A 13393-nucleotide genomic window follows, 5' to 3' on the forward strand; every position below is an offset into this window, starting at 1 on the left:
AGCAGGTGAACTCCTTAGTCGTGGCATGCAGGCTCCTTAGTTGTGGCATGCAAACTCTTGGTTGCGCATGCATGTGGGATCTAGTTCCCTGACCAGAGATAGAACCCGGGCCCCCTGCATTGAGGGTGTGGAATCTTAACCACTGCTCCACCAGGGAAGTCCCCCATTCATTTTAAAATTTTATTTCCTCTCTGTTGTTCAAACTGGGTAATTTCTGTTCTTCTATCTTCCAACTCACTGATTTCTTCATCTGTTTCTCCACTGAGCTCATCTTTTGAGTTTTTTATTTTGGTTATTCTATTTTTCAGTTCTAAATTTCCATTTGGTTTCTATATCTTCTATATCTTTGCTGAGACCTTCTATTTCTTTTCTGTGACTCTATTTTGTCATCTGTTTCAAGTGTGTTCATAATTGATCATTGAAGCATTTTTATTATGGCTACTTTAAAATCTTTATCAGATAATTCTAACATCTCTGTCATCTTGGTGTTCACATGTATTCCTGATTCTTGGTGTGACAAGTGATTTTCAATTGAAAGATGAACATTTTCATGGAATACCTTGGTGGTCCAGTGGTTAGGACTTTACGTTCTCACTCTCATGGCCTGGGTTCAATCCCTGGTCAGGGAACTAAAATCCCATAAGCTGAACAGCCAACAAAAACAAAGAAAGATGAACATTTTCGATATTATGTTGTAAGATCCTAGTTCTTATTTATGGCCGCACCACGGGGCTTGTGGGATCTTAGTTCTCCAACCAGGGATTGAACTCAGGCCCACGGCAGTAAAAGTGCTAAGTCCTAACCACTGGACCACCAGGGAATTCCCTAAACCTTCTTTCTAAGCTGGCTTTTTCTGACACCACTCCAGCAGGGAAAAGGAGTGGAGGGTGCCAGTTTGTTAATGCCAGCTATGGGGAGAAGTCTAGTTTCCCCACTCAGCCTCTGTTAATAACAGAGTTGGGAGGCTCCTTGCTACTGCTGGGCAAGACTGGGAATCTTGTGACCTCACTTGGAAATAGAAGCAGGACCTCACTTGGAAATAGAAGCAGAATGTGACCTCACTTTGAAATAGAAGAAGGAACATTATCACTTGGGGGGTGGCTGTCCTCAGAAGTCTTTGAAAATGTTGGTATTTTTCAGTGGGGGGATTTGTACACTAGAAATTAGTGTATGAGCATCACCATAAGAAAAACATTACAAATGAGTATATTAAATATTTGTAATGTCTTTGAGTTTGTCAAAATCATGAGTTAAAGATGTCAGAGGGCATGCAATTATTACTACTAATATTATACATTATTTCCAATATTATAAATGATCATTCCTAAAAAAACATTATTTGCAATAATGTAAATAGTCATTACTAAGATCTACCACTACTGTTATAAAATATATTTACCATTACTATTACTAATAATAATTAGTACAGAGAGCTATATGCCTAGCACTGTTTTAAGCACTTTACATATATAATGTCATTTAATATTCACACTGCCCGTATGAGTTAGGCATTATTTCTATCCCCATTTTACAGATGTAGAAACAGGCATAGAGAAGTAATATGATTTCCCCAAGGACACAGAGCTAGGAAAAGGCAGGATTTCTTTCTCAGTCGTAAGTGGGAACTAATTAATTGTTTTTCTTTAAAAAATATTATAAGGAATCAAATTAAGAAATACTGACTTAGTTAATATCTTTTTTATTTTTATAATATTTCTTAAAACTTTATTGAGATGCAATCCACATACAATAAAATTTACCCATTTAATATGACAATTAATTTTAGTATATTCACAAAGTTGTGCAACCATCACAATAGAATTTTAGAATATTTTCATCATCCTAAAAAGAAACCCATTAGCAGTCACTCTCCACTTCTCCCACCTCCCCCAACTCCAGCCCTAGGTAACCACTAATCTACTTTCTGTCTCCATAGTTTTACCTATTCTGGACATTTCATACAAATGGAATCATACAATATGTGGTCTTTTTTGACTGGCTTCCTTCAAGTAACATGTTTTCAAAGTTCATCCATTTTGTAGCATGTATCAGTACATCATCCCTTTTTATTACTGAATATTTTATTGTATGGATATACCACATTTTGGTCATGCATTCATTAGTTGATGGATATTTGGGTTGTTTCCACTTTGGGACTACTCTGAATAATGCTGCTGTGAACATGTGTGTGTACATTTTTGTATGGATATATGTTTTAATTTCTCTTGGGTGGATACCCAGGAGTAGAATTCCTAGATCATATGGTAACTCTATGTTTAACATTTTAAGAAACTTCCAAACTTTCTTCCAAAACAGCTGCACCACTTTACATCCCATTAGCAATGTTAAGATGAGTCCAATTTTTCTACATCCTCAACACTTGCTATTGTCTATCTTTTTTATTCTAGCCTACTAGTGGTTGTGAAATATCTCATTGTGGTTTTGATTTCCATTTCCCTAATGCCTAATGATGCTGTGAAGCTTTTCATGTGCTTAGGTCATTCATATATCTAATTTGGAGAAATGTCTATTCAGATCCTTTGCCCATTTTTAAGTTGGGTTATTTTTTTATTACTGGGTTATACAAGTCCTTTATATATCTGAGATACACATCCCTTATCAGATATATGATTTGCAAATATTTTTTCCCATTCTGTGGGTTGACATTTTACTTTCTTCACAGTACTGTTTACCACACAAAAATTTTTAATTTTGATGAAGCCCAATTCATTTCCTTTTTGTTTTATAGTACGTGCTTTTGGTGTCATAGTTAAGAAACCATTAAGGCCTCGGATTTGAATACAGATTTGGCTTCAGTGTTCATGTTCTTCATCATTACACTACATTGCCTGTCTAGCAATTGTCACTGTTAGTAATATTACACATGAAGTTATTATTATGAGAGTTTTGTGTTTTGATTGGAAAAAATATCCAAGGGGTGAATACACCCATAAATCATCCTCCAACCCTATCACAGACCTCAGAAGGATACTGGGTAGGGACTGTGAGACCCATTTTTTTCAGGGAGAACTACTGAGGGTTGGGTGAGGGTAGGGCCAGCCCCCAGGCTACCCATGGAGCTGGACCCCATGCTGCACACCTCACAGGACTGCCAACCCCTTGTACTTCCTCTCAGCCATCAGAGATTCTTTTCCAAGCAGAGATTCACACAAAGACACATGGAATGTGGGGGTGAGGGGTAACTCATTTTACTCACCTTAATGGATTTTCTAGAAGGGTAATGGGAGTAAATGTAGTGACTCACACCAGGACTCTGAACTAAAGAGCCTCTCTGTAGGGTCTGCTTCTCCATAGCAGCCACAGCTAAAGGGATCTACCTGGAAGGTGCTCCCTCTGGAGCCTGCAACTCCCACTTGCTGTTTAATGCCTGAGGCCACATCCAGTGTATACAACAGTCCTTGGTGTTGAGAAACAGTTGGCAAAAGCAGAAAATAAGCAGTAAGACATGTGAACATACCCAAGATTGAGGTAACATCAGGGAGGGTAAAGTAACCTGTTCCATGTATTGGGGAACTGCCAGAAGCAGCAGGAACAGTCTGTGGTTCCAGACAATAGGTCAGGGCTGAGGAAACATCCCCAGACACTAGAAAACAGCCATAGGGACCAGGAAACTGTCATGGCAGTGATGTGAACAGTCAGAGAAATTATCAAAAGGCCAAAGGACCAGAAAACAGTCCTTGTAGTTAGAGGACAACCAGAGAGACTCTAGAACAGGCAAATGGAAGAAGAAAACATCCCTAAATGTCATGCAACAGCTAGAAATACCTAGGAGACAGCCAGACAGATAAGGGAACAATCTCAAGCTGAGGGCACAGCCAGAGAAACCAGGAAACAGCTAACGGGACAAGGGGATAGTGTCTGGACCTGAGGAACAGAGGGATCATCAAACATCTGAAGAGACCACAAAACAGTCCTTGTACTTGGGAGACAGTCAGAGGGGCTACAAAAGAGCGAGAGCAACAGGGCCTAGATCCAGAGGATCCGGCCAAAAACATCAAAGAAGAGTCTCTGAAGTGCTGGGAAAGGAAAAATAAAAAAGCAGTCTGCAGGACTGGGGAACCACCAGAGTCCAAGGAACAATTATAGTGATTGAAACAGCCAACAAACCAATTTACAGAAACTACGGAACAATGACTGGTCTTAATAGAGGGTCATCAGAAACTGTGGGGAGTAATCACAGGGATCAAATATAGTATATTAATGACTAGTGGGAATTCAACAATCATGGGAGTTAACACAGCACCAGCAGATATGGTTATGGGGACTCATGGGAGTCAAAGACACTGTACTGGCGACCAATAAAAGATCATCAGAAACCATGAAGGGCTCTAATGAAGGGTAGGCTCTAATGAGTCCCAAGCATTATGCTGGGGCTCATGAGGTCAATATATTGTATTAGAGGATGAGTAACCTGCATCCACAGGGATGGGGGTAGCGAATGGGCTGATGCTGGGGTGGAGACAAAAGTCACTTTAGTGGTGGCTAATGGCTAATCAGCAGGGTAATAAAGTACTAATGTGGGATCAGCAGACACTAGTCAGATTTTTTATGAAGATCAAAGACACTCTACTCGTGACCAAGATTAGAAGATACAGTGATGACACTAATTAACATAGGATCAGTAGCAGATACTGTGATTGAAAAACGTGAGGCAAAGGCTCTAAACTAGTAGCTCGTAGTCAGTAGTCTCAGTGTTGAGGCCAGTATAGGGTTAGCAAACATGGTGATGGGCTCTAATGTATGGTCAGCATGCACTGTACTGGGACATCATTGCATTCAGACACTGTATTATTGGCTAATGGGGGATCAACAGGCACAGTGATGATGGTTAATGCAGGGTCAGCAACACTGTGATTGGGACTTATGAAGGTCAAAGACATTGTACTCATTGCTAATGGGTGGTCAGCAAGATGAGACTACTGTGGAATCAGCAGATACTGTGCCAGAAGCTCATGGAGGTTAGTCTCTGATCTTGTGGCTAATTGGGGATCAGCAAATACATTGCTGGAACCTCATGTATATTGAAGAAACAGTACTGCTGCCTAATGGAGGATCAACAGACACTGGGATCGGAGCTAACGTGGGGTCAGCAAACTCTACTCAGGCCTCAAGGGGTCAAAGACACAATACTCGTGGTTAAAGGCGAGGGAGAGGGACTCAGCAGCAGACACAGGGATTCAGCAACTGTAAGGATAAAAAACATGGTAATGGGTCCTCAAGGAGGTCATACTCTGTGTGGGTGTCTGACAAGTCAGAAGACATTAACGTATGGTCAACAGAAGAACTAATAGGCTATAATGTAAGGCCGGATGACTTAGTGATGGAAGCTATTTAGGGGTCCTCAGGTAAAAAACTTGGAACTTGGTAAATGGGGGATCAGAAGATAGAGTGACAAGGTCATGTGAGTTCTTCAGACATTGTGCTGGGGCTCAAGAGGATCAAAGTCACTATATTGGTGGCTAACTGGGGAACAGCAGATAAATATTGGTGCAACTGTGCTGTGTTGTGGGTTCACGGAGGTCAAAGACACTGTACTCATGGCTAATAAAAAACCAGCAGACATAGTGAGGGGATCTAATGTAGGATGAGCAGATACTGTGATTAGAACTCGTTGGATTAAATATACTGTACAGTGGCCAATCAGGAATGAACAAAGTGGTGAGAGCCAACATGGGGTCAACAGCAACTGCATTAGGTATAAAGGAAGGTGATGGGAGCTGAGGGTTGGGTCAGCAGTCACCATGTTGAGTCTAAAAGAGGGCAAAAAGACATGATACTGAGCTAATAGATCATCACTCACTAAGCTGGAGGCTAAAGGAGTGAAAAGACACTATGCTGTGAGCAAATGGAGGTCAGTAAAAATTGTAATGGCAGCTAAAAGGGGTGGCAAGACATGATGCTATGAGCTAAAGGGGGTCAGCAGACTCTGCTGGAATAAAAAGTGTGGGAAGACAAGCTATTGTGAGCTAATGGAAGGTCAGCAGACACTGTGCTCTTAACTAAAGGTGGTGATAAGAACTGCTATAAGCTAATGGAGTGGGTGTTAGTAGACACTATGCAGACATGTGATGGGGGTAAGAACTACATCATGGTAGCTAATGCTAATGGGGGATTAGGAGAGACTGTGCTCAGGCTATTGGGAGCCAAATACACACAGTAGTATTGGCCAGTAGGGATCACCACATAGGTGATGGTAGCTAATGGAAGGCCAGCACAACCCATCATGGGGCCTTGGTAAAGGTCATTTTCATGGAGCAAAACCATTTCTAAAGCCTTGGGAGGACCAAGTCTCCCATTGCCAGTGTCTTCCATCTGATCTAGTGGTCAAGATTCTTGGTTTTCTCCCAAGCAGCCCACATTTGACTCCTGATATGGGAACAAGGAACTCTTTATTGTTGTTTTAAAATTTTAATTGAGATATAATTTACGTACAATAAAATGCACAAATCTTAAGCTTACTCATTTGATGACCTTGTGTCTCCCCATTAACACCCACTCCAGTCAAGATACAGAATAGTTCCATCACCCTGGGAAGCTCCCGCCTACCTCATAGGAGTTAATTCCTACCCCAGAGGCAATCACTGATCTGCTTTCTGTCACTATAGATTACTTTTATTTATGTTTGACATTTTCCATAATAATAATAATTTTAAAACATCATATTTAATTTTTTTGATGGATGAGATGAAGTTTGGAAGAACTGATGAGATATCATCTTGATAAACTTAATAATTAGTAAATGAGGATGAGGGCATGCTATATACAAAGTGAAGAAAGTGTAATATGTATATTCAAGTGTATGCTGTATTGGGGGGCATCTGGTGATTAATTCAAATATCCCGGGTTATCATAATCATTATGGAACACTCAGGGAAAAAAGTAAAAAAAAGTATTTAATTTAGCATCAATTTACTATGGCAGAGTGCTGCCAAGTATTAAAGGTAAAGGATTCACTTTTGCTTATCAAAAAAGTGCAAGAGAAAATATTCACAAGGTTGAGAGGTTTATCATTAATAGACCTCCACTAAAGAAAACTCTAAAGGATATTTTTCAGGCAAAGAAGAAAATGATCCTGGAGGAAATGCAGAAAAGAATGAAGAGCAACCAAAGTGGTAAATATGTGGGTAAAATAAAATGAATATATAAAACAAAAATGTTTTCTGGGGAGACATACACACACATGTATACACACACACTTATATACATATATATAGATACATATATTACATATAAATATATATATACCCCATAATACATAATAATATTTTTAAATATATATGTTTATACATGTATATGAGCAAATTTTCTATTAAAAGATTAACTTTCAAAGACAATTTCTTAGAGAAAACCATACAATACTATTTAAAATAAAAAAAGGTGAGTTAAATAAAAAAACAAACCATATTCATGGATGGGAGGGCTTAAGCCATTTTACACCTTTCAGATCGGCAACAATTTAAAAAAAACACATAAGTCCTAGTGAATATGTGTGAAAATGTAAACTTTTTCTCAAACTGCTCATGAGAGTGTAAATTAGTGCAATTTTTTTAACTTTAAAGTTTAGTCAAGTTGAAAAACTTCTATATCAATCAGAACCCAGTTAGGAGACAGAAACCATACTGATTATTTTAACAGAGAGAACTTATAATGAACTTTTAACTAGTGATGAAGTTATTAACCACGTAACTTAAAAGACAAAAAGAGAACACTAAAATTATCATGGAGGTAGCAACTTCAGAAAGCAGCTGGCCTAGGGTAACAAGGGAAGAAGTTGGAATTATTAAAAATAGAAGGTTGGAAGCAGGGTCTCATGTGACTGGGATTCATACCTCTAAGGAGGTGGCACCAGCCAGATGCTGCTAGGTCTCTGAGGGGGTGGGGTACCCTAAAGCTGTTAGTGCTGGAAAAGTGAAAACTGGATTAAACTGCTGCTACCATGAGGAACTGCTGCTGCCCAAGTGAAGAAGCAATGCTGGGCTGACACTCAGATGAACAGGGAGCCAACCGGAAGGAAAAAAGGAGCAAGTCCCTTCTTCCTTCCGCAGGCTCAATATTTATATTTAGTATCTCTTACTGGTAGGACCCAACAGGGAGTAGCAGCTGGCAAGACAGAAATGTGTTCTGTAGAGTCATGGCCCCAGCATCACAAAGCCCAGTATAGAAGGGTAGGTTTGGAGCTGAAGCAAAATAGATTAATAACTGGCATACTGTCTACACCCTGGACCCATCATTTCCACTTCTAGATTTAAACACTAAACACAAAAACGATACAAGTGTCTTTCACTAGGGGAATGGAGAGATAAATAAATATATTTATCAACATGGATAGATCTTGGAAATGTAACATTTCATGAAAAAAAGCAAGTTGCATAAGTTTAAAAATAGTGTGATACCACTGATGTAAAGTATTTAAAAGAAATACAGCATTATATATTGTAGACTTCATATTACACAGAAAAAATTTAGGGTAGATTAAAATTCTAAATGTTGAAAGTGAAACCTTCACTTTAGAGGAAAGTATAGGAGAAAATTATCACCTTGAAACCAATAATATGAAAACATAAAACCTCAGAAGAAAAGAGTTTAAAAAATTAAAGAACCAGTCACAGTCTGAGAGGAGATATTTGCAACACACATGACTGAAAAAGGATTTTTATATTTTCATATATTAAAAAAAACAAGAAAAACAACATTTAAACTAAGAAGTAAAAGATAAACAGCCCATTAGAAAACAATGAGCAAAGGATATGAACAGTCATTGCACAGACGAAATAAAACAAATGGCCAGTCAACAGGTAAGCCAATGTTCAACCTCACCACTAATTAGGGAAATCCAAATGAAATGAAAACAACAATGAGCCACTCCCTAAGGCAATCGGGACAATTTTCAAACCAACGTAAGAGCCAAATTGTTACAAGTGCACTCTGTGTGCACCAGTAATCAGATGGCCCAAAGGGCTTGGTCAAATGGTGAGGGGAATCTTCTTAGAGAAGCTTTCTCTATAGTACAAGGCAAGGGCTGGCCTAAGTGAGTTCTCTGATGTTCTCTGAGGTGTGCTTTCTGGCAGAAGGCTTTCCCACATTCTTGACATTCAAAGGGTCTCTATCCTGTGTCAATGAGGCATACTTGCACATAGAAGGCATTTCTGCATTCACTTCATTCATAAAGTTTCTCCTACGTGAGTTCTCCGATGTTGACACAGGGATTTCTTCATACTGAAGATTTTTCCACATTCACTACATTCATAGGGTTTCTCTCCTGAATGCATTCTCTGATGTTCAATGAGGCGTGCTTTGACATAGAAGGCATTACCGCATTTATTACATTCATAAGGTTTCTCTCCTGTGTGAATTCGCTGATGTATTCCGAGAGATGAGTGCACCCTGAAAGATTTCCCACATTCGTTACACTGATAGGGTTTTTCACCTGTATGAGTTCTCTGGTGATTATTGAGAGTCATCTTCATTCTGAAGAACTTCCCACATTCACCACATTTATAGGGTTTCTCGCCTGTGTGAATTCTTTGATGTTGGTTTAGGGATTTTTTTGCACGAAAGTTTTTCCCACAATCACCACATTCATAGGGTTTCTCCCCTGTGTGAGTTCTCTGGTGTTGAGTAAGGGATATCTTAACGCGAAATGTTTTCCCACATTCACCACATTCATAGGGTTTCTCCCCTGTGTGAGTTCTCTGATGAATCATGAGGGTTGCCTTCTCAGAAAAGGTTTTCCCACACTCAGTGCATTCATAGGGTCTCTCTCCTGTGTGTGTTCTCCGATGTAGAATGAGTTGTGACTTCCTGCCAAAAGATTTTCCACATTCATTACATTCAAAGGGCTTCTCCCCTGTGTGAGTTTTCTGATGAGCAATGAGGTATGATCTTGCACTAAAGGTTTTTGCACATTCACCACATTTATAGGGTCTCTCGCCTGTGTGTATTCTCAGATGTTCAATAAGATTTGATTTCCTGCAGTAAGTTTTCCCACATTCATGACATTCAAAGTTTTTCTCTCCTGTGTGTGTTCTTTTATGTCCAACAAAGGCTGTTCTCTTGTAGAAGGCTTTCCCATATTCAACAGTCTGATCCAAAGTTTGAATCTTCTGATGCTGAAGGTCATTATCATGACTGAGGGCATTACCCCCAACAGAATTGTTGGCACACAGCAGTGAGAGAGAGCCTTTAAAAACAGATCAGATCATATCACTCTCACTCAAAACCCAACATAGGCTTTCCCTTGTCACAGTGTAAAATTAAAATGCTTAACAAAGCCTACAAAAATTCTACATAACTTAGCCCCCAGCTAACTCTCTGATATCACCTCTTAACACTCTCACCACCCACCATTAAGCCACACCAGCATCTTTGCTGTTCCTATGATATATTGCTCAGACTAGGCTTGGCACTTACTGTTCTCTCTGCTCAGAATACTAAATTTCCACATGGCTCTGTCTCTCTCACTTCACTGATGTTGGTGCACTAATGTTAACTTCCCCAAAGAGTCTTCTCTGACCACATTCCCCAAAAGCACAAACTCCATCACTGTCTATCCTTCTTATCTTGAATTGATTTTCTTTTCATCACCAAACACCATGTATTTGTTTGTTTCTGGTCTCTTTCCCTCATTAGACTGCAAGCTCCAGGAGAACAGAGATATTACTTTATTCACTACTGGATCCCCACACCTAGAATGTGACCAGCATATAGTTGACCTCATTTAAGATTTGGTAGATGACTAAATGAATGTATGAATGATTGCTTGACAACAGAAGGCATCAAAGACAATGGAGGGAAGGAAGGCAATTGAGAATACTAAAGAGAGACAGACTAGCTAAGAATAAATGTCTACGCTGAGGCAGGCAGGGAAAGATAAGAGTGGTAAATGACTACAAAAATTGAGATAAAATAGGAGGGAGCACTTAAGTGTGAGCATGATATTGGGATGTAGGATTTAGGTATCTAAAGCATATAGACCTTTGTCCTCCAGTCAGTTTCAAAGAGCAAGGGCCTCTGAAAAGAGATTCCTGAAAAACACTGCCCAAACTTAACCTTTGACCTGAATTCCTGAGCTATTATTTCCCCTATTTCCCATATGCCTAGTTCTTGCTCACTCACCTGGGTAACCATGACCTGAGGATTCCTCCTCTAATATCCACAGTTCTTCCCCTCGCTCCAACTTGAAGATCATCTCCGGTTTGGCCACGCAGAGGCCTGTTAATGGGAAATGGCACAGGACGTGGGCCAAGTTGTCTGAGCTTTAGGGCCTCTGATGGAGGAGAAAAGTGCATCTTCATGAGCTGCACAAGGAAGGGCGCCCATTGAAACCTTTCATTGGGGGAAGTGAGAACACACACACTCTTCCTGGTGCCCCAAACTGATAAATCATCTGTGACCCCTTGAATCTAGAACTAAAGTATCACTGAACTCTGCAAAGGCTGCCCAGGTTACAGCAACCAAGAAAGGAAACACATGCTACCAGGAGTTACATGGACAATAATCCTCACCCACAGATGCCAGGTTGCTGTAGTTCTCCAGCATCACATCCTTGTGCATGGTCCTCTGGGCAGGGTCCAGTCTGTACCACTCCTGTCGGGTAAAATCCACAGCCACGTCTTCAAATGACACAGACCCCTGTAACAACAATCTGCAATGATCAGAATAGGACACATGGAAAAGATGTGTGGGAACAAATTCTTTCAATAGAACACTTTTGACAGTTGACTAGAAAAAGCTACACTGGTGTCAACTGAAAAAAAAAAAGCACAATGTGAGAGTTGTGAGTTAAGTTTTATTTGGGGCAAAATGAGGACTATAGCTCAGGAGACAGCCTCTCAGATAGCTCTGAGGAACTGCTCTGAAGAGGCGAGGGGGGAGGTCAGTATATATGTGATTTTGGTGAAGGGGGTACATGCAATTAAGCACACATCTTGGTAGAAGGTTGCTGCTAGTCAGAAGGAGCAGATGTCTCTGTTAATGGTTTTAGTGCTTTGCTAGATATGAGAAGATGCAAGAAATTGAGTTCAGAAAATTTTCTCCTGAAAATATCTCTCTGAAGGCCTGTTCTGCCAGTTTTTCCCAGAGCACAGAGGGCCTCATTCCTGATCTCCACCCTGAACTCCTTTCAGGGTATGTTGAAGGTCAGTGACTGCAGTGGCTAGTGACTTCATTCTTGTAGAGGCAGATAGCAAGTGACAATTTTTATCTGGCACTGGAAACCTGACCCTGTCTTGCTTGATACTATACTTTGGGGGAAGAAAACACAGAACAGTCCTGCTAGTGTATTAATTTTTCTATTCATGGAGAAAAGACCACTGACTACTGAGTTAACACTCTGTGCCTGGACCTGTCCCAATTGCTGGGGAAACAAAGATAGAGTACCTGCTCTCAAGGAGCTCGTACCCCAATAAGGAGACTTGCACAGGCATGCCGTGTTTTACTGCGCTTCACTTTATTGTGCTTCACAGATACCACGTTTTTTACAAATTGAAGGTTTGTGGCAACCGTGCATTGTCAGATGATGGTTAGCATTTTTAAGCAACAAAGTATTTTTTAATTAATGTATGTACATTGGTTTTTTTAAACATAATGTTATTGCACACTTAATAGACTACAGTATAATGTCAATGTAACTTTTATATGCACCGGGAAACCAAAAAATTCGTGTGTCTCGCTTTATTGCGATATTTTCTTTATTGCAGTGGTCTGGAACCAAATCTCCAATATTTTGGAGGTATGCCTATATGTGAATACACACCTTCAATGAGATGTTACAGGAGCTATGTTGGACATGTGTACAGGGTGCAATGGGCTTTCACAAGGGATGGAATAAGATTCCAACTTGTGTTATTGGGGAGGTAGAGCTTTGAATCCTTAAACAAGAATATAATCTCCCTCACAAATATGGAGCAGTAGTATGAGAAAAGGCAGGAAGACATGAAACACACATGGTGAGTTAGAGAACTACAAATAGCACAGTATGACAGGAAAACAGTGCTTTGGGCTGTGATGAGATAAAGAGCTATAGAGATATTCAGGGGCAGACAGTGGAGGGATTTTCACCTTTTTTTTTTCTATAGATCATCAATCTCCAAAATACTTGACTCTTTATATGATCCGAATATTTTCTGACCTTCCCACAATATAGTTAGATTTATAAGTTATACAGAAGTACTGTCAAGTAGGAGAAAGGGAGAGAATATTACTCCCAGGATAAAAGCATGAACAGCTGGGTTGAGGCTGGTGCTACAATATTGAGATTAGCAAAACAGGAAAGACAGTGGGTTGGCAGAAGGGGAAATTGAGATAGATCTTGGACCTGAGCTGGAGTGTTTATGTCACATACTGATAGAGACGTCCAGCTGGAAGGTGCATA

General features: G+C 39.9%; 1 protein-coding gene across 3 annotated transcripts in view; it reads right to left on the reverse strand.

Moving 5' to 3' along the window:
• Positions 1–8775: 8775 nt before the first annotated feature.
• ZNF157 (zinc finger protein 157) overlaps positions 8776–13393 on the reverse strand; it is a 28238-nt gene continuing 23620 nt past the window's right edge. Inside the window, exons 3-5 of one of the 3 annotated variants that reach the window (XM_060087303.1) lie at positions 11526–11652; positions 11137–11232; positions 8776–10201 (exon numbers count right to left, since the gene is read on the reverse strand). In XM_060087303.1, the coding sequence (XP_059943286.1) occupies positions 9183–10201; positions 11137–11232; positions 11526–11652 (1242 nt within the window). In that variant the 3' untranslated portion in view covers positions 8776–9182. Of the gene's footprint in view, positions 10202–11136; positions 11319–11525; positions 11653–13393 lie in introns of those variants that run through there. The other 2 variants (XM_060087306.1, XM_060087304.1) reach the window with 2 other exon arrangements.

Source organism: Mesoplodon densirostris, chromosome X (assembly GCF_025265405.1).
Source record: "Mesoplodon densirostris isolate mMesDen1 chromosome X, mMesDen1 primary haplotype, whole genome shotgun sequence".
NCBI classification, from domain to species: domain Eukaryota; kingdom Metazoa; phylum Chordata; class Mammalia; order Artiodactyla; family Ziphiidae; genus Mesoplodon; species Mesoplodon densirostris.